Source organism: Papilio xuthus, unplaced genomic scaffold (assembly GCF_000836235.2).
Source record: "Papilio xuthus unplaced genomic scaffold, Pxut_1.1 DF826949.1, whole genome shotgun sequence".
Lineage (NCBI taxonomy): Eukaryota > Metazoa > Arthropoda > Insecta > Lepidoptera > Papilionidae > Papilio > Papilio xuthus.
Genome location: NW_013531700.1, coordinates 3,980,050 through 4,005,319, shown reverse-complemented (window position 1 = coordinate 4,005,319; position 25,270 = coordinate 3,980,050). Strand labels below are relative to the sequence as shown.

Here is a 25,270-nt window from a genome sequence, read left to right as displayed (position 1 = left end):
AAGAAGAAGAAGAAGAAGAAGAAGAAGAAGAAGAAGAAGAAGAAGAAGAAGAAGAAGAAGAAGAAGAAGAAGAAGAAGAAGAAGAAGAAGAAGAAGAAGAAGAAGAAGAAGAAGAAGAAGAGTAATTTAGGCTACCTTTATTTTAGAAAAAAGTAATGTTGCAGTGTCCAAGTACTGTCCCGTGTAGCTTAAAGACAGTATTTCACGCGGACGACGTCGCGGGCAATGCTAGTATTGCTTATATTTTTACTGTTGTCGTGTCTAAATTGAGCACCACGTAATGATGTTAACACTGTAGGACTTTTCGGCACGTCGTAATGGTTGAAGCTAATATAAAATGAAAGTCACATGGAACTTCTAAAGTATTTCAAAACTCGAATTTGACGGTCCCATTCGACCCGATTAACTCTAGTGTCGGATCTATGACCGTCAGTCTGGTTGCTAATAGTATGTCAGGTCGAATATGATCCGTTATTTTTCTTATTCGAATTTCTCTCACCTTTTAAATCTCCTCTAGACCTCCACGAACAGCTGTTTCCGAGTTCTAGCGAAAATAACGAACAGCAATTGATTTTTAAATGTACAGATTATTTTATTTTTCTAACATAGTAGGATCTGTTTTTGTACTAACATCTGTATGCTAATTGACCGAAATAAAAGTTATTTTATTTTATTCATAATCGTGAGTTTCTGAGCCCAAAATCAAACACATCATTATCAGTCTTCATCTTTCACAAAAAAAAAACGTACTCAAAAAGTAACGGTGAATCGGACAAAAGAATTTTGCTTAGGGTAACTACGACAGGTGTTAAACAACGTTACTATTATTTATTTCCATTTATACCACGTATTTACGTAATTTTACTTTAATTTAGGTTGTTATACTGGTATATAAACTTATACATAGCAGCTTCACTATACGTTGTTTAGATCCTTTATTTTATGAGAGTGATTGCGTTACGCATACGAGGTGCCTCGGAGAACGACACTCCGGTTATGTTGGACTCTATCCACATCCCTTGGATCCCACCCACTAAACTCCCTCTGGTTCCCTCAACTCACTGTTTACCGGGGTATGCGCACATATAAATATTCTTCGCACACCAACGTTGTTTAGATCATACGTAATATTGTAAGTAAAGAAAGTTATGAACAAAAAGGTTGTTAAATCTCCATTGACTGGTATACTGGATTGAATAGTAAAAGTGAAACTCTATTACTGAGATGTTAACGACTTTAGGAAGCAACTGGCGTCGTGTTCCTACCATTTACACCTCATTAGCAAGTGACTCACAAGTCACATGTCAATTGCATACTCTAGTAGCCCTAGAGCATTCGATTGAGACCTTTAGTATGATTCATCTGGATATTGGAGTAAAAAATAGAGTTTTACTTTGCCAAATAGAATAAAGGCCAAGTACAACGAAATATAATGATTATGATTCAGTGCATCGTCGCTCATAAACATGGCAATAATCTTACTAATATAAATGCGAATGTTTAGATGGATGGATGTTTATTAGAAATCTGCAAAACGACTCAAAGGATCCTCATGAAATTTGGCATTGATGAACAACAAAGGCTACTAATTAAGATTTTTTTTAAATTCCGCGCGAACGCAATCGCGGGCGACAGCTAGTTTTAAATAAGTATTACTACGAACCAATTAAACCAATTATCAATTTATTTCTCTTTCTTCCTCTCCTGTTATAATACTATTAGTAATATTGATGCTAATAAAATTAAGATGAACTTTCTCCTATCGCAATTATTACGATATTTATTATCAAACTCGTGAAAAGAATCTGAGTCTTAAATTGACGGAAACTATAATAATTATTAGACAATCGTGACTGGAGGAATGGTTTAGGCGTTAGTCGGAACAACTGTTAAATCGTTAGGAACCACGTAGTAACAATACGTCATAAATTGCGACGATAAATTTTACGATCTCCAGTTAACTGATAGCCTACATTCTATAACTGTGTACCTATGATCGTAAGCTTTAGCTTCGCTACTGTTGCAAAATCGCGTAAACCGTAACGTGTTTTAAATTACAGGTATATAAATACCTAACTTTGTGTTTCCACTGCCAATATACTTGTACAAAAACATTTTAATATAGTTTAGTCATATCTTAAACAATTTCTAGATGTGTTACCATGAGTTTCTGAGATCTCTGTATAAAACTTGTCAATCACCTTTAACAAAACAGAGACTCAGAAACCTACGGTTAATCATTTTCGGTAGCATAATACTATATGTATTTTAAGAGAACGTAAATCAATAATTATTACATAGATGGATTATTTTAAACGAGTTTTACCGTGAACTGAATAGCTTCGATGGGTAACAATGTCACGGGCGTTTAAGTCAAAAACACTCAACCTTTTGAAAAGAAAAAAAGCTTTTAAAATATTTAGCAAAATTAATATAGGTACTTATGATTTTGTGTCATATTTTGTTAATAAGATTTATATAATGATGAATGGAATTATAATCATTTACTTAAAAGTATCTTGTCTGAGAAAAACATTGAATCGAATGTACCAGGCGAGCATAACATCAGAGAAGTTAACGAAGAATTCAAGGTAAAAGACTCCAATGAAGATAAAGCTTAAACACCAAGCATTGATAAACACAATTATATATATACCTTAAGGAATCATTTTGCTTAAAAAAATAGATTTCAATTTTGCATATCTTTCTTACTAATATTATAAATGAGAATGTTAAGATGGATGATTGTTTAAAGGTATCTCAAGAACGGCTACATGGATCTCCATGAAATTTGACACACATATAGAACATAGTCTGGAAGAACACATTAGCAACCTATTACGTTTTTTTTTATTCCGCGCAGAAAGAGTCGCTGGAGATCGCTATTATTTCATACAAACCATTAATAAGATTACAGAAGCTAGTATACAAAGGCTGTTGTTACCTCCTTTATAAATTGAGGTCGTTGTCAATCAAAAACCAACAACATTCCGATCATTGACGTACTTACAAAACATTACAGTTACTTCATTGTATTCCACAAAACTGTACAAGTAAAACATAATATCGGAACAAATGTTACTGTTAGATTATTTTTTATGACATAGAATCAAAAAGCGATTCTTTTTTTACATTAAGAAAAACTAACCGCTTATGTCTTTTTTGTTCACGAAAATGATACGTTAGTATGAATTTCATTTATATTTCGATTGTCAAATGTCATTGATGATAATTTGTTAAAGTATTAAATGTTTATTGACTAGCTGTTGACCGCGATTCCGTCCGCGTGGAATTACAGAAAACTTAGCGAGTAGCCTATTTGTTCTTCCAGATTATGTTCTACATCTGTGCCAAATTTAATCAAAATCCGTTAAGCTGTTACGGAGATACCTTCAAATAAACATCCATCTATCTAAACATTCGCATTTATAAGTAAAAAGTAAGATTTAATATTTGTTTTCAACAAAACAAACTCATAATCATCAAATAATTCAATCAATTCTATTTTTAAAATATTCTAACTAAAAGCAAGTATCCATTGTTGGACGCCTCATCGTTGGTTTCTAAGACCAAAAATCCCGTTTAAAACATATTATCTCCTTTTTGACAAAGATAATGACAGGGATAGCGATATGTATTATATTGATTTTAGTCTTAGAAAACTACGGTTATTAACTTAAATGTATAACCACAGTTTATAACCAACATTTGAAGTAGACTTTGCTTGAAAGAAGTGCAAAGTTTTTGTGCATACTGAAGAACATACATTTTTAATATGCAGCGACGAAACTGGTAGGACGTTCACATGCTAAATGATACGTATCCATTACAATGTTCTCAGAAATACTATACAGAATTTTAAAATGTAATACGCGAATTACACCGATTTTAATATTAAAAAGATTTTTTTTAAATATCGGTAGTTTATTATTGTAATCCTGGCAGTCGCTTGCGACATCGTCCGCCATGAAATAAAAAAAAAACCTATGTCTATGCCAAATTTTGGTGAGATCTGTTTAGAGGTTTTGGAGATACCTTCTAACAAATATCTACGTATACATTCAAACATTAATATAACCCTTATGTTGCCTAAGGGATGATCACATAATCATCACTCCCTCATCACACTCGTCATCAAAACATATTAAAAAACTGTAATAACAAAATGTTTTTGACTATATTTATTTTTGTCTATAGTTGCTTATCTGTACTTATGTTATTATTTTCATCTGATTCGTATACCTAATCTTAGCTTTCATTTTCTTCTAGGAAAGTCCATTACATCCCCAGTTTCTCCTCATTATTGTGTTACTCTTAGCAATAAATCATGTGCAAATTACAGACAGATAAGTCAGGAAGTGGTGTCGAACTACGAACGAGTGGTGTGGAACTTTGAAAACAGAACCTCTATCAACCTTAGTCGTTTGTAATTTTTTTAAAAAATACAAAATTTAACAAAGGCAACATTTTAATACTCCAGAAAAAGTTGAACGCACGATGGCTTTATACATTCTTAAAAAAAAAAAACAACTCCATAGCGCGCTGTAGCACATCCCACAAGTTTTGTCACAAAGGTCTCAAGGTCGATGACCTGATTGGCGGGCGTACCGCATTTTTAAATGCAGCGTGGGTACGTTCTAACGTACTTCGCAAACATTTTAAAATATTTACATCGTCGATGGGATATAAAAATTTCAATGCCATTGTAATTTTAATAAAGTATCAAACACAAACAATGGTCTTATGTGCATACAACAAATTAGAGTTGGCTTTTTGTTTGTTTATCTTTAAAACATTAGTTATGGTTGATTTTAGTACAATTTATTAAGCAATAAGATAAAATGTGACTTTAAACGTGCAATAATAATATTTACGTACTTAATAAATAATATGCGTTAAATAAAGTGAGTTCTTTTAAGTCTGATTTAAATAATATTCCCGCGGAATTAAAAACAATCTAGTCTAGTAATGAATATAGGCTACATCGCCCGGGGATGGGGACCCCTCCCCATTTAGAAATCGGTTCAGTAATTTTGGACCCTATTTAATGCAGAGAATCTAAAGTCTTAACGTTCGCCTTTATAATATTAGCACAGACAATATGGCTGCGATTTTTTTCTTTTATTCTGTTTGTTAAAGTAAGTCTGTAAGCCAGTTTGAAACTTAATATTACCGATTAATCTGGAACGATATACATGCATACATAGTTAACATATGTTCATATTCTCTGCGTTTATTATATTTTATTATGTATTAGTCTTCTGGATCACAATTGATTTGTTTTTCTTGCCGAGTCCTTGCTATTTATATGGATAAGCGTGCTGAGTAGTAATTTCATCGGATTTAATGCGTTTAAATTAATCTTACATTCTTAAATATTGTCACGCAATCCTTGTCATTGTAGTTAAAACTTAAAAAGAGTTTCTAAATGTATTTTTTAGTTTCTTTTATAAAATTAAAATAATACATAATGAAAAATATTAAACGTTTGTTTATTATATTAGAAGCACATACATCGAAGGACTCTACATAATTGGGCACATAAAAATGATTTTATCTGTTGTCGTTCAAGTTTGTTTATATAATAATACTAGCTGTCGCCCGAGACTCCGTCCGCGTGGATTTATAAAAAACTTATTATATAGATAAGTTAAATAAAAAGCAGCTCTTCAAGGCATAAATTCGAAAAAAGAATAAATAGTATCCTATGTCCATCTCCAGGCTCTAAGCTACCTCCTCACCAAAATTCAGCCAAATCGGTAAAGCCGTTCTTGAGCCATAAATAGTGTACCTAACACGACTTTCTTTTATATAGATTAACGGTGGGTTTCTGAGCTCAAAATCGCCATTTATCTCCGTTTTGTCAATGAGAGGGATGACATTCTGTTATACAGAGATATCGATCTCAGAAACCCGCGGTTATAACCGTAATTCATGTATGAACAACTGACTGTCACAAGTCAGTAAACTTTAAGGTCTATAGTAGTTGGGGGAATCGATCCATTGACCCAAATATTCCGCCCTGCAACTCACGGACATTTTTTGCAGTTTTGTTATACTTTCATTCGCATCATATCAGACTTTGTGTTTAAAAAAATACCAATCTATATAATTTGAGTAAATAAGAGATTCAATTATTTGATTAAAATAATTAGTAGCCTATGTGTTCTTCCATACTATGCTCTACATATGTGCCAAATTTCATCGAGATAATATTAGTAAGATATAATGAGGATATAAGGAGATTTGAATTTATTTCGTGTACGAATATACATCCTGCAACTATTTAACTATAGACAAAAACCTAAAAATATTGGCTCCTAATTGAAATATATCTTTGAAAAGGAATTATAAAGGAGGAGACTTTAATTTAACTCGAGTTCTGCTATTGTGTAACCGAAAAATTTTTTCTCAAGCTCAGTTTCACACCAAAGGAACATTCTAGAACTTTTTTTCTGTCATTTCTTATTATATTTCGCAAACTATTGTAGGTTTATTATCATAATAGAATCATATTAAAGTTACAAACTAGATTAAGCCTAAACTTGTTTTGTATTAAATAGCTTAGTCACCATAACGACGGGAGTTCATTGTTAATATGCGTGAGATGTAACAGCATTTAATAGATTTAATGCCTAGACGAAAAACATATAGCCATCCCTTTTATAACAATAATTTTAATTGTTATTTGAAACTCAAAATTTATTAAAACCAGTCCCACAATGATTTAAAGCAACCCATGAAAATTCCGATGTAAGAAGAGTAAAATCAATTACCCTAGAAATAAAGTAAAAGTTAGGTTATGTCTGAGCTACAGGATGTGAAACTAAGCTTACCACGTTTACTGTAGTTAAGGTTACGAAGTCGATTATAGACAATCTTGAAATTATAAAGGAAATATACTATGAAACAGTACTTACAATTAAAAACACCAAAAAATTACTAAAATAATAATTTATTGTTCAAATCTACACTAAGGAACTAAGTATTAACCTATGATGTTTGCAGTTAGATGTCTAATTGTATAAACGCGTCGTTTACATAAAATTGTATTATAACACTGCTAAAAGAAACTGGAGACGATTTAAAAAAGCCTTTGTCTTCGCATTGGATCGATATCATTCCGTACCAGCACGGTAAAGACAACAGAGGCCTGGGCTATCGCGTGACGGGTCATAGATTCTTTCCATTGTGATCCCCTTAAAGATAGTTCCTATTACAAATACAGTTGTATTGAAAGTTCAAAGAAAAGAAAGTCAACAATTTTTTAATCTTTTCTAATCAGCCAGCAATCAGTAATAATTAAAAAAATCAGGTGTCGCCCGCAACTCAATCTGCGCGGAATTAAAAAAAAAACTTAATAACTAGCTTATTCTTCTATACTATGTTCTACATCTGTGCCAAATATCATCAAGATACGTTGAGCAACTTCGTAAATACCTTCTAAAAAAATCAATCTATCTAAACTTTCGCATTTATAATATTAGTCAGATTAGTAGGTACATCCTGTATTTGGACGCTTAGTTTTATTGATTTTTACTTATTATTATTAAAAGTATGTCAATTTTATATTTAGAAAGAAAGTGACTGTGATGACATCTTGATATTGAAATTACATGCCTTTAAAAAAGTCCGATAAAAACTTATCTGAATAAAGTATAGAGTTTTTTTGCACGATTCCTAGATATTTTAGAAAGGGAACGAAAGAAGTAAAAACGCGATAACGTGCTTTGTTTATTCAAACAAGTGTGGAAGTGCAACTTCCGTTACGTTCGCGGCTTCGGAGACGTTTTTTTTAAAGAAATCTTTTCTCTAACAACTTTTCAATACATATGCGTCGAAAGTTACTATAAATTTAATTAGATAAAACTATTTTAGAGAGAAGATATTTTAACAAGTATAGTAGGTACTATAGACTAATCTGGCGAGATCACTATTATACTCTAATACGAAAAAGTCACAAGGACATAGTTTTCTATTTACGAGATACGAATTATTTCGTAGATTGGAAAACAAATTTAATAATGCATTCAATTAAAAAGGTTTAATATTGCAAACTAACATGGCTTGTGTAAAGTTACAACAAACAATAAAAAATTCCCCCGACAATTCGACGTCTAGACAGTTGATTCTAATCCCTACACTTTACAAATGGATTAAAGAATTGGAAACAACGTAAACCATCGTTTTATTTTAGGACAAGCTGTTGCCCGGGACTCTGTCCGCACGGAATTGAAAAAAAAGCTTCATTAGTAGCCTATGTGTTTTACCAGACTATGTTCTACATCTATGCCAATATTCAGCAACATCTATGTTACATTCTAGAGATATCTTCTAACAAACATCCATTAAAACATTCCTATTTATAATATTAGTAAAATTACATTATATATTTGAAATCTTCTAGATATTTTCATGCAAGAAATAATTGTTAATAGTTGTTTCATCCATCACCTTAGCAAAGATGTGCAAAAGGCATATTAAAGTTATGAATACTCACATGCCTGCACGGAGAGAGCAAGGTCAGAGTCATCTGAAAGATATATTACTATATTGATATGCTTTCTACGTGCCTGAAGCATGAGATTAGTGTTGTGATATAAAAGAAATTCATATTAACAATAGACAGGGCATTCCGAAACCAAATGCTGCGATTTAAGTTTAATTTAACACATGAATGTGAAACTGCATTTATTTGTTCTACTGATGATTTATTTTATATGAAAATGTTTCAAATGTCCATTCTATAATCAATTTATTTGAATCTCTTTGAAAATTAGTAATTTGGAATTATTCACACTATTAACACAATAAAACAGTACACGGAATTAACTCCTTGCTTCCTTTGTATGTCCTTGTACCTTGTTATTTTTTGTTATAATTTCCATTAATTTTATGATATACAGATAATTAGTGTAATTATAAAATTTAAAAATATTTAAAGGTCCCATATATTTCAAAAAGATATTTTTATACCCTTAATATTTACACATATATAAAAATATACAGAAATTAAGCAATAAATGATAGAATTACTACTTACAGCTATAAAAATAACCCCATGTCGGTAATCCAACTGCGATAGCTCCAACAATAAAACAAATAAATCCGAGAACAACCACGGCTATTGAATACAGGACCTTTCCACTTGCCATGGCTACATGACTTTGCCAATCTCATGGAACTTTCTAGTCATCAGGATCGAATTAAAGTCCTGTGACTAATCAATAATGTGTTACACATCTGAAACAAACAGAAATATATTACATTAGGTAATCTTTCATTTCAAATACATGTCTATATGTATGATTTTTGGGTTATTTCATCCAGTAGCTTAAAAACCTCTGAAGACTTCTCTTGTTACCCTGAATAAACAAAGTTTTTTGTATAAACTATTACAGGAAATTGGAAGGGAGTCCTAAAGTTATTTTTTCAGAGCAAGATTTGATATTTTCTAGCAAGTATTATACCAGTTTAATCTTAATAAAATTTTATTTGTTTATTATAAAAGCTGGAATTTATAAAGGTTTTGCAAATTATCTACCATGAAGATTACCAATAGGAATAGGATTTCTTTAAGTAAAATACTTATCAGTAGCCAATAAGAAAACGTTTGTTTCGGAAAAATTAACTTATTAAACTGTATGGTCTGATTTAGTCTTATTAGAATCAGTTAGGGTTCTTAGACATTAGTATCAGTAAGACTTTTACTCACGTTTTATTAATTTCGTACCAAGAAATGATCACACGGTGGTCACTCAAGTATGCAAGACAAGATTGATTTGTGCAAATTTCGATCTAATAACATCACTCTCAGTCACGGACAAAAGAATGCAACAAAACACCCGTTTTCACGTGAATGCACAAAAGTACACCCGAGCCCGAGATTCGAAATTCAAACCACTGCGACACACCTCTTAATAAAATATTCGTCTCCTCACATATTTCATTAAAATTGTTCGATTAAACTTCGTTAAATAGTCGGCACAAAAAGAGTAAAAAAACAACAATTATCTTCCTGGTTCAGTTTTCGAGAAATTCCAAATCGCAGGAAAAATTCAATAAAATATCACGAAAAGCATGAAACTTTTACCGCGTCTCACCGACCAACCGACCGAGTGTGGTCAGTAAATAAACTGGTTTTTTGATTACCTACAACCCACACTACGACTCCGTCTCTCCACTGTCTCTCGTTCCGCTAGCGCCATAGCGCTATAAAATAAAAGTTACAGATTATCAAGCGATAATCCTTTATTTTGAAATTAATATTTATAAGTAATAACTTAAAAATTAATGAATACTCATTATAGTGGTATGGAATAATAGGAGGTTGAATTTCTCTAATACGCCCTGGAAATCACACAATTAATTATGATTGCAACACCAAGAGGAGTTGTCAAAATGGTCAAAATTGTCATGTATTTTTTTTAAATAATTTCATACCAAATAAATATGTATGTAAATGAAAACATGTAATCGCTACAATAGTTAGCAATACAATAGTTAGCAAGTCTGAAAAAACTTTTCGTTAACATCAGGGATTTCAATCAAGTTTTGATTGCAATTTGCAATAGTTTGTTCTTAATTCTAACGTTCCGTTTCATGTTCACATCGTTATAACAATTTAATTTGTCAAAAGTTCCCTTTGAAAAATAAAACGTATTTATGAACTTTATCGTGTAAATTATCTTAATAAATTACAAGAAACTTAGTACTACTTTTTAAAATGTTTACTTTACTATAATAATTTTTTAACTTATTATATTTCAAATATCCCACGCTTATGTTTTTGCTACATCTCAGTTTGTAATGTGAACATAACATATTTTATTTTAAGTTTTATGAATAGTAGGTTTTAATAATATAGAAAATTACATTCATTATTGTAAATTCGCATATGTAAGGATTTAACAGATTATGTTTGATAGATCAAAATTGCTATTATTGGCTCGAGGTCATACTATTTTAGTATCGTGCTTGCACCAGATACAAATGGGTCTAGTAGTTAGTTTACTATTCAATAAAGTCTACTTGAAGTACATTTATACGATTTACCATAACATTGTTATTACTATACACGACTTCACGATTCTTAGTCTTCCGTCTATCCGATTAATAGAAATAAAAACTTTTTCGTCGGATTTTTCGGAGTTTACGATGGTTTGGAGAAGCATATTTTTGTTATTACTTGCAATAACTTCAAATGCCTGTAAGTTTACTAAAGTTTTAAAATGATATTATTAAAAGTCCTGATTTCTTGAGAGTACTAATTTTTTTTCTCTTTCGTCAGATGCTGTTTCAAATAATGAAAGTGGGGTATACACTTTTGTAATATTAAGAAATAACTAGTAACAAGTGATAAATAAAATATACTAAATAAATCGAATTATTTTTCAGTCGATTGCGGCAGCATGCGAGGAAGTAGGTGATTGCGACGCGCAAAGCGACCATTGTAATAACACAATGTAAGTGCTTATATCTTTACAGCAAATAAGAATCAGAATATTACATTTATTATAAATCTTATCCATATTTACGTTAACACTAGCAGATAGTAATGTGATTGATAAAACGGACTTAAATTGTTCTAGCGGTTTCTTCTATAACGACACAACTCATGAGTGTGTAGTTAATATCAAACTATTACTACAAACTTTGACTGCAAAGTACGATACTCAAGGTAACAATTTTTATATTGACAAACATATCTATCTAAAATCTATAAATGCGATGTCTCTTTGGATAAAATCAATCTTTATTGTTTCCGCTTTTCAGATAAAATCCGACTCGAAGTCCTTAAAGTATTTCAAGGCGTAATAGTATCTGTAATTCTGTTTGTTACTTGTGCAAGCATATGCGTCCTGGGTGCTTGCATTTACTGTTGTCGCATGAATTACACGTACGTTCGTTTATAATATTTGAAATTAGTGGAAAATTTAATATTTAAAATATTTTATTGCCATCAAAATAAATTGCGTTCCTTTTACTTAATCGTATTTATGTGGTGTTTTAGTGACTACCGTTTAAAAAAGGACGTTGAGGCTTTGGCTGCCAAATTAAAAAGAGATTGCAATTTAAAAAGGAAAACAATTAAAAGACCCACTCAGCCTGTTTCAGAAAGCTGCAATATTGTAGTTGAAGGTGCTGGTGTTTATGTTGTTTAAGTAAAATATATGTGTTTCTTAAATTGTGAATTGAATTACACATTATATTTATTAAGTTTGCCTTTTTTTACACTACAACTTGCAACACGATGTCGGTCATTTGTATTTGTTATAAATAAACAAAGAATGCGCTCACTTCAATTACCAGATCCCGGTCACGAATAAATTCTTTATTATTTTATTGTGTCAGTGAAAATCAAAGCAAATCTCAAACTCAAATCAGTTAAAATGTTACGAAAAAAATAAAACAATTTAAAAGGAGCGGTGGCGTTGGCAACTTTGCATTGGCACCTGGCAACATTAAATTCTCTAAACGTCTTTAAAAATAAATCGAATCACACTCGCGCCTTCGATTTTTAACTTTATAATCAAATAGAATAAACAAAGTGCTATATTTAATAATAACAAATCAACGAAAATGTTAACTTAATTAATCAGGTATGCAAGCTATTATAGTATCCATCCACCATCATAATTAATAAGTAAGTATCAATTAACTTATTATTTATTACTCCTATCCTATAAGATTTGAACTGCCTACACTTACAATTTAAAATAAGAAAAATTAATATACAATTTTAATCAACAAGTATGTACATATAACTAAATTAATGGAGAAATTGATTTTATACAAGCCTTTGTTCTGATGTTTTTGAAAACGTGTTTGTTTTGTTATTCCAGGTTTCCAGAATGAGTAATGATTATCTTCGGCTGGTCGACTATGGTGCTTTATTCACATTCCTGATATTCATATCCCTATCAATTGGTTGCTGTACATGGTGTTACTGTATTAGAGCCCAGTAAGTAAAATACATTGAGTTAATAAAAACATAAATACCAAAAATATACACACGAAGGGTACAGATGTTTTGAATAAGTAAAACCTTCACCACGCTTAACATTTATAAGTCTTAACAATAACAAGGTTATAAACTAATGGAATAAGATGTTAACTTTTTAAACAATGGCTTAACTTTTTTTTTATATATCATAAGGTGGCAAACGAGCGAGCGGCCACCTAAAATCGCTGGCCATAGACATACGCAACATACGCACATTGCCTAACATAAATCAACGGAGGAGAGGATGCACAGAAAGAAAATATGTTACCTTCCCGTGCATCCTCTCATCAGGAAAGTCCACTTCCACTTTCCATCCTTTCCTTATAAAAAAAGGGTTGGAAGGGAAGGGGACTATATTAGGCCTCCGGGATGCACACTCATCAGACGAAACACAGAATTGCTTCCACTTTATGCCTGTCTAACTAACTACTTGTCTAACTTGATCTTAAGCTAAACTTCATACAGTCCCAAAACTGAAAATTAATATTTCCTTTTATAGTAATACAATTTCAAGTCTTTTACCTTAGACTTCCCATAAAATTACAACATTGTTAAAAAAATATGATGCAATGGACTCTACTATTACCTTTATACTTTTACACTAAACTAGAAATTAGTAACAGTATAATCAACTAGTTGTCGCCTGTGATTCTACAATCTCAAAGAATTAAATAAAAACCTTAATTAGTAGCCTATGTTCTCCCAGACTATGTTCTACATCTATGCCAAATTTCAGTGAGATCCATACAGTCATTCTGGAGAAACCTAATAAACATCCATCCATCCATTCAAACACATAATATTGACATTGATAATGATGATGATGTTGTATTTTCCAGTGACAAAGCAATGCAGCATTATGTGACAAACTTAGCAAAGCAGAAAGGGCTTCAAGTGGAACCATACACAATACATACCGAGCCTTGTTGCCGATCACCTCATGCTAACGAGAACTGCTCGATTTTTGTGCCAGATGTAGGTGTTATACTATAATTTCTTTTATACTATACCTTTTATATATTACAGTGGAATTAATATCTCGAATTTTGGGGGAAATGCAATTTTTAACTTATTGAGTCTTTAACTTAAGATGTTCAAGATGAAAGTTGTTTGAAGGGGAATCCATTGTTAAATGGCATTAAATAGTAACGTCAACTATTGCCTTATAAATACGATTAATCAACTCGAGTAGATTGAATAAGTACTAAAATGCCTACACAGCCAAATGAAATTTTATTCAATTTATAAAGTCTAATTAATTCGAGATATTAAGTAATCGAGGGTTTAGACAAAGGAAATGGTCTATTTTTTGGACTTTCTAGGGATTTAAATTTAACATAACTCGAGTAATAGAGATTCTACTGTATATGTTGAAATATTCAGCCATGACCACAACAACAGCAATAAAATTGTGATTAACTATACCTTAAACTAAATGATATTTACAGTTTGTCCATAAAATTATGATCTCATGTCTACAATTTTTTTTTGTTTTTCAATTGTTAATATTTGTTTTGCAACAAGCTTTTTGTTTAAGTGAATTTTGGATTCATAAAACATCCTGTAGTTAAAGCGGTTTGGTAGATGAACCGATGTGTAATTTTCTTTACAAGATGACCATCAGTCAAGTTTTTTGTAATATAATTTTAACACATTCAATGCTACTGTTGTTTGAAAAGGCTCTAACATGAAAATATTATTAGTAAAGAATGTTTTAAATATTTAAAACTTTGTTCATGTGATATAAAACATATGAGGGCTTCATAAATTTTATTTAATCCTATATTATTTTTCTATTCATTCTATCTACAATTTTTTATGTTTTAAATTATATGTCCACACAAATAACAAGGTCCATTTAAAATTGTGTTCAGTAATTTGTAAAAATGTTTGTAATCTCTAAATGTTTTTTTTTAAAATCGCATTTAAGGATTTTCCAAAAAAAGGTTTTACTCAATCTGTATAATAAAGTGTAACCTAGAAAAGCGAGAGTATAGTGATTGCCATATTTTGTTCGCTTATAGAGGTTTCTAACCAGAGTTTCTTGCTTATGGACTGTCAGAACCGCATAATGACTTACTTATAAAGACATCTAGCTTATTCAGGTGCAACTAAACGATACCACTAGTCCACATTTCCAATTAATATTATATAGAGAATAATTTTATAATTACCTCCGAAATTTTTATAGCAAAGTATATCTTACAGTGTTAAAAATTTTATAATCAGGTTTCCATTCCTAAAATAACTTTAGAAAACTTCATCATAAATAAAGCGAATTGTATTACTATATCAAAGAAATTGCATAAACAAAGAAATTTGAAAAGACATAGTTAAAATTATGCAGAAGGATGTTCTAAAATCCATTTCTATATAAAAAAAAATTATTGTTTTTGAACACCATGTACATATATTTTCGTAAAGGTATTTTAGAAATGGAAACCAAACTGTAAATTTATTAATACAAGATTCTAGTCAATTTTAGACTTAAAGTATAATATTTTTTTTATTTCATCAATCTTATATACCACATCTAAATTATATTTTTCGATCCAATATAACGTAAAACCTTCTGATATACTTATTTTTGGATATCTATGTAGTAAATAAAAAAAATGATCCATATAAAAAAGAATGTTTATTGCAAAAAGTTTTTATAGTATTCATATAGGATTCGAATTCTTATTAGATCTATATTCTTAAAACGATGTTCCTAATTCATGCAATTTAGAATTAAAATTTAATTGTAAAGGTCTAAATGTAGTTTTATATCTATTAGTGTCTTGGCAAATTAATATATGCAGCCTTAATATCTACATTTTTATATAATCCATATTTTCATACTATTAGTGCTAGTAAAATTGTAACCTTCACAAAAAAAAATCTTATCGTCGGTTTCTGACATTAAAATATCTGTATAAAACATATGGTCATCCCTATATCTTTAACAAAACACAGATAACAATGTTTTAAACGGGAATTTTGGTCTCAGAAACCCACTGCTAGTGAATTCCTAAAGTTGCTTTCTTGTTACTGACTATTTGTGAACTTCGTCAGTTTAAAATTTGACAAATTTTTTGTTTGTCTAAACCGGTAAGAGGAAATGCTACAGCGGTTTGTTTTATCAGAAAATATGTAAAACATACATCCGCATGGATATTGGCATAAAAGAAAAACTTTGACAAGACATAGTAAAACAAGGGTTTTTTTGACATTTTTTGATTTTAATAGGGTGCGTTAGTGAGCTATCATTATTTAGTTTGACTTATGTCAACCTGGTCACGTATCTTTGCTGATCTAAAGATGACCATTGGGTAGTAAGTACAGTTAGTAATTATAGTACTAGGTTTTACATATTTTCTGACAGAACTAACCCCGACGGCAGAAACGCTTATACCGACTTTGATATACTTGTTTAACTTATTTGGTATATAAAGTCAGGTTCAGAATATTTATGTAAGCTTAAGAAAAAATTTATTAAAACATGTTACATGTTACATACATCAAGAAAATCAGGGCACAATTACACATAGACATTAGATTAATATACTTCAGTCTAATTATAAATTGGCGAATTTCACAAATTATCGGCGACTAATACATTTATGAAAGTGTCTATATGTGATCCTATTAGCTTAGTAGCATTTTATTATTAGTGTGATTATTGTACCTAATTAAAGGTATTTACCTTTAGAAATAATCATATTATCTTTATTAAAATGTAGATTCGAAGTTCTAATACAAATTCAATTTGCAATGGTCCTAAATAGATGATCTCTTTACAAAATACTTTTAATTTTTAAGAAATTTATCTATGTGCCAAAGGTAACATAAGTTAGACAATGGTACAACAAACAAACACCTTTTTTACTAGACACATTTTTGAGTAATTTATTATCTTAAAAGTATGGTAGAAACACTGCTGTAATTGTAAGTTTAAAAAACAATGCCTATCTTTAAGGAAAGTAACGTTTCACAAATAACTGTAGAATTGTAATTTTTGTGACTTTAAAAATATTTAAAACATCACAAATAAGTTAAAAAATATAGGGTGTTTCCCGTTGGACCAATAGATGTTTAGGTCGATCGGCCCAAAAGGAAACACCCTATATTATGTCAGTCACATATAGTATTAAGTAGAATTAGCAGCTACAGTTATTTAATGACCTGCCAATCTTGCCTTTTATCTTATTAGAAAGAAAACTGTATGACACAATAGATCTTGTAATATTTGTACTTATATATTTCTAAATCTCTGTATTTTTAAACTCTTAAAATTTTAAGATATAAATTTACTAAATATATAGGAGTAGCGCACAAAATAATACATAGGTACCCACTTTATTCAACTTTATAATTTGCTATTCGTTCAGTACGAGCCATATTAGGACCGAGCAATCCACGCTCCTCGTATGGCTAACGTTAAACTCATCGTCTGATGATGACACGACGTCTCTACAAACATAAGAATGTTAGAAGAACATTTTTTTATTTCACATTTTCACGTGTCTTTGGTGTTTAAAAAGATTTAATTATAAATTTTGCTGTATTGGCTGATAATAATCACACTGTTAACCTTTTTATAGGAAGTATTATTTTATCTTCGTATTTATATAAAGTGTGTACATTGCTCGAAATATACGATCAAAAAGTAAAGTAAAGTTTTTTATTTCAAATCCTAATTATCTCGTATTTTTCATCGAACTGGACATCAGTCTGGACTAATAGTCGCAAACGATCAGTTGACATCCCCTGCTCAATAATACGCCTAGTCCGGTTTTTATTTTATTTTATAGTACAGTATATCCACAACAATTGCAGATACGTTGCATACCTTTAATCGACGGAGGAGACGAACAGAAAAAGAATACTTCTCTTTACTATGCCAAATCAAATCCCCTTCCCATCCTTTCCTTATAAGACAAGGGTGGTCCACTGCACACTTATCAGACGAAACGTGGATGAAAAGGATTCGCAATTTGTCAGCGACATAGTAGTTACATACTTACGGTTAACAATGTCCTGGATTAATACCATTACTTTAAGAAAAAAAAAAATAATAACCTATAAATGAACGTGGTTAATCTCCATGTTTATAGTTATAGCATATTTTTTATCTTTATGCCTTGAAAAGAGAGTGGTAAAATATTAAAGTACATTTTCACATAAATGATCATAAAATCGTAACAATATTTAGGTTATGGAAGCAATAACGTAAAATGCTCGGTATAACCATTTTATTAAATTTTCGTCTATCAACTTTAGAATGTATCCGTGAGTTTTTACCGTTCAAACATATGTATAAAACATATAGTTATCCCTTTCATTCTTTAAAAAATAAAGAGAAAACATATTTTTGTACAGCCGTACTTAAGCTATATACCTTCTTAGTTTAAAGAAAAATTGTTTGTAATATGAAGACAGATACGGTAAATATTTTTTTTATGTACCTACAGTTTTAAAGAATAAAATTAGTTGCTGTAGCGTGTCGTTACGAACAACAACTAGTAAAGAAAGATTATCAAAATATATAACTGAAATAAAGTTTGATAGTGTGTTTGTGTAAAATTAACATCGATATCGGAATTTCGATCTCAAAATTAGATTGATAGTGTTAGGTTGTGCTGAAAAAGAACTTCAAACTATATGTAGATATTAATTGGAGGAGGCTTCTTTATCAGCAAAAAGATAGGTAAGTTATTATTTCTTTAGTAAAATTAGCACACGTAGTTTTTGAAAGCGACTATTTTCACGGACCATCTAGAAAACAAATAGTTGATAAGTTGAAAATATCTTTTTTTTCTTAATTTAATGCTTGTTTTTTATTTCTAGATCATTGTATTTTTAACTTGACTATGTCGGATCTAAGTTTATTTTCGTACAATACATGAAAGGTTAGCAAATATTCTTGGAATCGAGCTTGCCTGAAACTCAAATACCATTCTAGACACATTACGTTACCCAGAAATTTTCTAATATTGACGTTGGCTGCTTATTTTTAGTATTGCACTATACAAATAATTGATGGTCGATATTTCCGGAAATAGAAAGCTTAAATTTATGACGGCTGTTGTTAACATATTTATAAAGTGTGGGAGTCACAGCCGGAGAATAATTTTTCAAATAAAACATAGTCTTCTTTAACTCATATATTTCTTTTAGAATTGTAAACAACAACTTTTTCAAAAACACCGCTGTTACATTGTCTTTTCCATTATCCGAATGTCAGAAAAACATGGCCGTCATTCAGACGAGCAATTACAATACTTTTATTTTACGATAACGAAATACAGTCAGATAATTAACATGATAAGTTGTATACTTCTATTTTATATTTGAGAATAAAATATCTAAATAATCTTGGATCGTATTACAAATGATTAATGTTGTTCTTTTAAATAAACAATATCATAAACTAAATAACGTTTTAGGTTAAAGAATTACAGAATATATAAAATGGCTAACAAAAGTTAATTTTGTTACCATGTGAGTGTTTTTAATATTAAAATAAATTGATTAGTTTGATAGACTGTTGAAAATTAGCATTATACTAAATATTATATCTAATAAGCAAATATAGACGTGGAATTAGTATAAGAAATTCTTACAAGTAATTTGAATATTTCGCAAAGTCAAATACAATGCTAAAAGTTAGGTATTTCTTTTAATAATTATTTTAGCATTCCAGCCAGCACCCGGTTTAGTTTTAATTAAAAAAGTTAATACAAGTAAAGAGAATGTTTGTGAATGGTCCAAGTGATTTAATCATGGAAATTGCATTGTGATTCGACAAAGTTATGTTCATGGAATGTTTTACAAATTTTGATGAAAATAATTTGATAGTTTAATTAAAATTCTATTTTCTTCTTTTGTCGCTTTTCCACTTACGTTAAATTTTCAAGGATTATTTAGAAGTCTGCGGCAGCAAGACTCGTATAAATTAATTACCTCTAACACAAGATTTTTTGGGTAAATAAAGGAAATGTGTGATTACACGTTGCATTTTACAACCTAATTCTGCTCACATAAGTTACAAGGAACGAGGGAATTTATCGTATCGAGTAAGCGGTGCCCCGGGAGGTCTTCGTTCACATTTAGCCTCTGCACGTTAAAGTGAATCGTAAATTAACTTTAAAGCCATTAGCCATTCGATTTCTGAAGGAAAAAGATATACGATGGATATTTTCATTAACCTATAATTAGGCCAAAAACCAAATTGTCAAATAACTTTTTAGTTATTCTACAAGGAATTTGTTATTGTTTTGTTTTATGGATTTTGATGCTTACCCTTTTGGTAGAATGACAGGCAGTTAGTGTATTATTTTTAAAGCTTTTCATGGTTTTAGACTAACTTAAGGAACGATAACCTTGTAAGGATTGTATGTAGAATACTATGGAAGGAATCAGGGAAGACCTAGAGCCCTAGTTTAAAGTCCAGCAACAAAGGCTGATGATGCTGACGATAAAGATGAATAGGACATCATTCAACGAGCAATTCTAGGATGTTGATACTTTCCACGTGCAGTCAATAATCTCTATTTAATTAAAGGGCTTATACTTTATTCAGGGATTTTCATTTCATATGCAACACTAATTAATCCCCTGTCACGTGCGAGGCTTGCATCAATGCATAACGAATGCCGATTGTTTAACGCTTAATTCTCTTATAATGAACATATGCATATAGAAATTTTTTATACAGGATGTTATTAAATTAAACAAAATTTTAATTATTATACTCGGAAAATAATGAGAATGGAATCTTTGGATAGACAGAGAATTACAAATATACTATCAAAAAAATCTTATTAGCTTATGTGTTCTTCCAGGCTATGTTCTATTTCTATACCAAATTTCAGCAAGATTCGATTTATCTAATAAACATCCATCCATCCATCTATCTATACATTCAAACATTCGCATTTATAATATTAATTAGATATTAGGTAGAAGAATGATATATGTAGTGGTACAAGTTATTTTGAAATTAATTTAATGCGTTTTCAACACTGATATGTTCCATGTCTTATATCTTTTCTATAATGAATTTATACATCAGATCAATTTGGCCAGGATCAGTTTTAGCGTTAGTAGCACCCTGGGCGACATTTGTGCGGTGCCCCCTTTTTGCTGTGGGGGAAAATCTCCCAAAGATAAGTTAGGGGGCGCTTGGTGCGTCCCTCTCTATCCGACTGTAACGTCTATGGCGACCCCTTATGCCCGGCAATCAAGACGGTCGCCCCACCACGTCCTTCTCTACCGCAGCTACTGGATTTGGCTATCTCAGTGTACCATTAAAGTTAAAAATACATAAGCGTTTTTGTTTTGAAGACGAAAGTAAGTTGATATATAATGTTACATTTTCGGCGTGAATATTTTATCTTTGAACGTAAAACAAACTTACGTTAAATAAACCAACGAGATAGCGTTGGAACGTTTGCTTTAATTAAGACACGACGTGCGATTTCCAATCTACGTTCCCAAGAGAACATTTTCATTAGACTTACAACACAACGTTCCTACTAGATTAGCTTTGAAACGTATTAAGATTCTATATTGAAAGATATAGCCAAATGTTTGGTTTATTTTCATCTATTTATCTCTGTTGTTTTTTTTAAATTGTAAATACTTTTAATGTTGTACAAAGTTGAAACAATTTTGTGACGCTAGATAAATTTTATATATTTATATCTTACTTCTTATTAATATTATAAATGCGTATGTTTGGATGGATGGATGTTTGTTCGCAAGTATCTCGAAGAAATTTGGCATATATATAAAACTACTAATAGAATACGTGTTCTTCCATGCTATGTTATTATGTTTTTATTTATTGTTTTTTTAAATCCGCGCGGATGCGGGCGATTAGCCTCGGACCACCGCTAGTAATATTATAAATGCGAATACTTGGATGGATGGATGTTTGTTTGCAGGTATCTCGAGAACGGCTGTATGGATGTCGCTGAAATTTGACATAGATGTAGAACATAGTATAAAGAACACATAGGCTACTAATAAAGTTTTTTTTTAATACCACGCGGACAAAGTCGCGAGCGACAGCTAGTCTCCGATAGTTTCTTATAAATGTATTTATTTTGTCGATTATTTTGCTATAGATATTCATTTAGATAGATAACCTTCTGACTTGACTTTATTTGTTTTTTGAATAATTGTTTAGTTTGCAAGATGCAGCTTCTCTTCCATCTCAACATAACTTGTTGAACAGTGTAGTACTTTCAAAGTTCATGTTGATTTACTATTCACGAGTCGAGTTTTAATTAGTTTTGAAAATACAGTGTAAAAGAGAATCTTGAAGTTTCTTGGAAAGTGTCCGATTAAACAGATGTTATTACTGTCTGGAATATTGAAGAAATGAGTAGAATAATTTAAGGAATGTTAAGTTTTTTCAATTGTCTTAAACGCAGAGATGGACAATAATGTATGAAGAAACGATAAAAATATAATATTTCTGTAGTTAATTTTAGACATTATTAGCTAGAATCATTGAGAGCGAATGGCGCGCTTTTGTTATCAAGTGTCAGATTGATTAGTGAAGGGACATAAACGTTGACATTTTTAATAAGGCTAGTGTTGCCCAAATACACCGGTATGTGTCGGATTTTCTACCTAACATTAATTTATTTAAATTATAATTTCTAAAATAGCGGTCAACCGCGTCTTCGTTAGTATAGAATTAAAAAAAGACTTGTCGTTATAACTAATATATATATAAAATTTTTGTTATAATAAATATTTTTTTTTCAGAAAATTACATATAGATAGTCCAATTTTATTAATTTTATCGATATTTTTTTAGAACATATAGAATTCGTAAGTTGTTCTACATGTATTTTGGCGCTGGAAATCCACTATTAAGTTGACATCTAAGTGTTATCGTGTGAACCCTTTAAATTATCGATTGATTAGAAATCGGGGTCCAATGGAACGATTAATTTGATGTGAATCAGTGGCCAAGGGTTACACCAATTACGTAAGGTTAATTTACGGTACGATCAAGATTACTATCAAAGCCCCAATTTAGATTATGTTTCCCAATAGTCAAGTTTAATGTTGGAGTAATACAATATTTTAATTTGATTATATAATTTGCAATTATTTAATTAGTAGCCTGGATTAAAAAAAAACTTAATAAGTAGTGTAGCATTCGTTGTGCTATATTTGGCTCGTTCACGTACCGACACGTGTTGCCGGCTCAAAGGTCTGACATCGACTGACGTCCCCTCTCTCCGGCATGTACTTATGGCGTGTACGCTCGAGACAAACAACACTACGTTTACGCATACACTACATCCCTTCCTTTTTTTAATATATTTAATCTTGCTAAGTATAGGTACTTGTATTCTAAAACTATCAATTAATAGAATACAAGTATACATAAAATTCGATTTTCTAAGTTTCTCTACACTTCTACATGTATATCCATTTTGTAAGTTTAATAAACTTAGATTCAATAACAATTTTCTATAAATTCACTTAATAATTATTTTCACAACAACTGCATAGATATTTGTTACCATCCTATACTTATCTTCCATGTTTCCATTATTTCTTCCTTCCATATATGCTCTACTTCCTTCCATTTGTTATTTAGAACGCGCCAGTGTCCCTCAATTCATTTTAAATAAACTTATTTTCGTCTTGGCATTTGTCACGTTAAAATATTCCGAACTTCAATATCGCCATCAATACCTGTCTCTACCGTATGGGAAGCAGGATTTTAATTGACGCTTACTTTGTTATCTTTGTGTAAATTATTAATGTCGAAGCCAAATATTTTGCTAAAAAGATATGTTTCATAATTAACAGTACTTAAAAGTACTTAACAGTTTGAATGTATCCTAGACGTGATAATTTACGCTAGTAGTAACAATAAAATTTTACTCTCTACTATGAATGTTATGCACTGTAGACAGTACTAGTTGGTTGGAACACCAAAAGCTGTAACTGATGTAACTGTGCCCGCGACTTCGCTCGCACGAAATACTGACTTGGATCGCATTTCAATCACTTAGGCTAATCACTTAATATTACTAAGTTTTATACTGAAACATATTAAACCCACAAAATACTCGCACAAAATTCACATATTCCAATACATCAAAATCAGTCCATGACAATGGTCCCAGGCTCCTGTCCATCAATGTACCAAACCTCATCCAAATTGGCCCAGCAGTTCCCGCTTGAAAAAAGGTCAGATAGACAGACAGACAGATGAAGCCACCCACGCATCAATAAGAATGTTCTGTCCCTATATTATGGAGTAGTCAATGATAATTTTCTTTTTCTAATACATAACCTGAAAATGACTAACTTACTATGTTAACAATTTAATGTTTCTTCTCCTTCAAAGATGTTATATTTTCTATTGAATGAAGGTTTCAAAAGTCAAGACTTATACCTTTTTTATGTTTAATTACCAAATTTATTTCCCAGCTTATTTGAGATCTTTCAACCCACAACACAGAGTCACTGACGGTATTTAATTATGTTGAACTTTATATTTAACTTGATGGACAATATATAAATGCCACTATCAATTTTCAATTTATCAGATGTTCAACCTATATGTAACAATGAATTGCTAATGACTACTCTGAACATAGTAAAAGTCTTTTTCAATATAACCGTAACATAAACATAAAGAGACAAACTCTTTGTCCCTTCTTTTCACAGGTCAGCAAATGAACTTGTCATTGCCGTTTATTCTCTAATGTTATTTACAATCAAACAGTAGCTATTATGTATGAAAATAGTTAAGTTAGTAGAACTAAGCGATAGCATTTTATTCCACAATCGTTTTTTTTTTTCAGCTCATAATAATCCAAATGGAATGCCATTTAAAAGTAAAATTATATGTCAACAAGATCTCTCTGATTTTAAACACACTTTTAGGCCGTGTGCTAAAGTCGTTTTAATAAGTCGATAGTGCGATTTTGGTTCAATATTTCATAAATCGGTATTTCTACTCCCTAAATTGAGTTTAAAACCGTTAAAACTTAATTCAAGTTGACTCACCAATTTGTGCGGGTTATTGATAACAAAATCCAGCTTCAACATACCCCGACTGCGACTAGTGTGTCCTCAGCGAGGAGTTGCCTAAACAGCGACTTTTACAATGAATTCCTCCATGACTTGGTCCAATAATTATGCTATAAATAAAGCTATTTCAGAAAGAAAACATTAAACTTTATTTATTCTATTTTACGGCAACTGTAGCATGTCATTATCAAAGAAAAACACGTT

The 25,270-nt window shown here is 30.9% G+C and overlaps 3 protein-coding genes and 1 long non-coding RNA gene across 6 annotated transcripts in view; 3 read left to right on the top strand and 1 right to left on the bottom strand.

Moving 5' to 3' along the window:
• LOC106120797 (uncharacterized) overlaps positions 1–10,173 on the bottom strand; it is a 38,920-nt gene extending 28,747 nt beyond the window's left edge. Inside the window, exons 1-3 of one of the 2 annotated variants that reach the window (XM_013316231.1) lie at positions 9,716–10,173; positions 9,044–9,243; positions 8,501–8,533 (exon numbers count right to left, since the gene is read on the bottom strand). In XM_013316231.1, coding sequence (XP_013171685.1) covers positions 8,501–8,533; positions 9,044–9,155 — 145 coding nt within the window. In that variant the 5' untranslated portion in view covers positions 9,156–9,243; positions 9,716–10,173. The remainder of the gene's footprint in view (positions 1–8,500; positions 8,534–9,043; positions 9,244–9,715) is intronic. The other variant, XM_013316232.1, reaches the window with a different exon arrangement.
• A 683-nt stretch (positions 10,174–10,856) lies between these two features.
• On the top strand, positions 10,857–12,200 carry LOC106120680 (uncharacterized). 2 transcript variants are annotated; one of them, XM_013316049.1, is made up of 6 exons: positions 10,857–11,209; positions 11,291–11,311; positions 11,398–11,465; positions 11,592–11,680; positions 11,776–11,899; positions 12,014–12,200. In XM_013316049.1, the coding sequence occupies exons 1-6, from the start codon at positions 11,204–11,206 to the stop codon at positions 12,162–12,164; spliced, it is 459 nt and encodes a 152-aa protein (XP_013171503.1). In that variant the 5' UTR covers positions 10,857–11,203; the 3' UTR covers positions 12,165–12,200. The 2 variants fall into 2 exon arrangements, with proteins under 2 accessions (XP_013171503.1, XP_013171502.1); XM_013316048.1 differs by having other exon boundaries at positions 10,859–11,209; positions 11,291–11,316.
• Positions 12,201–12,407: 207 nt separating this feature from the next.
• Positions 12,408–14,637, top strand: LOC106120671 (uncharacterized). Its single transcript, XR_001228015.1, has 3 exons — positions 12,408–12,646; positions 12,846–12,964; positions 13,846–14,637. It is a non-coding gene; the product is annotated as an uncharacterized LOC106120671 (long non-coding RNA).
• A 3,859-nt stretch (positions 14,638–18,496) lies between these two features.
• LOC106120802 (uncharacterized) overlaps positions 18,497–25,270 on the top strand; it is a 92,150-nt gene continuing 85,376 nt past the window's right edge. Inside the window, exon 1 of the mRNA XM_013316242.1 lies at positions 18,497–18,698. The gene's annotated coding sequence lies outside the window, so the exon portion shown is untranslated. The remainder of the gene's footprint in view (positions 18,699–25,270) is intronic.

Coding starts and splice junctions, on each gene's coding strand:
- LOC106120680 (XM_013316048.1), top strand. CDS start 10,918: ATGTTTGATAGATCAAAATTGCTATTATTGGCTCGAGGTCATACTATT. Junction 11,317..11,397: donor TTTCAAATAATGAAAGTGGG/GTATACACTTTT, acceptor ATTATTTTTCAG/TCGATTGCGGCAGCATGCGA. Junction 11,681..11,775: donor TGCAAAGTACGATACTCAAG/GTAACAATTTTT, acceptor TCCGCTTTTCAG/ATAAAATCCGACTCGAAGTC.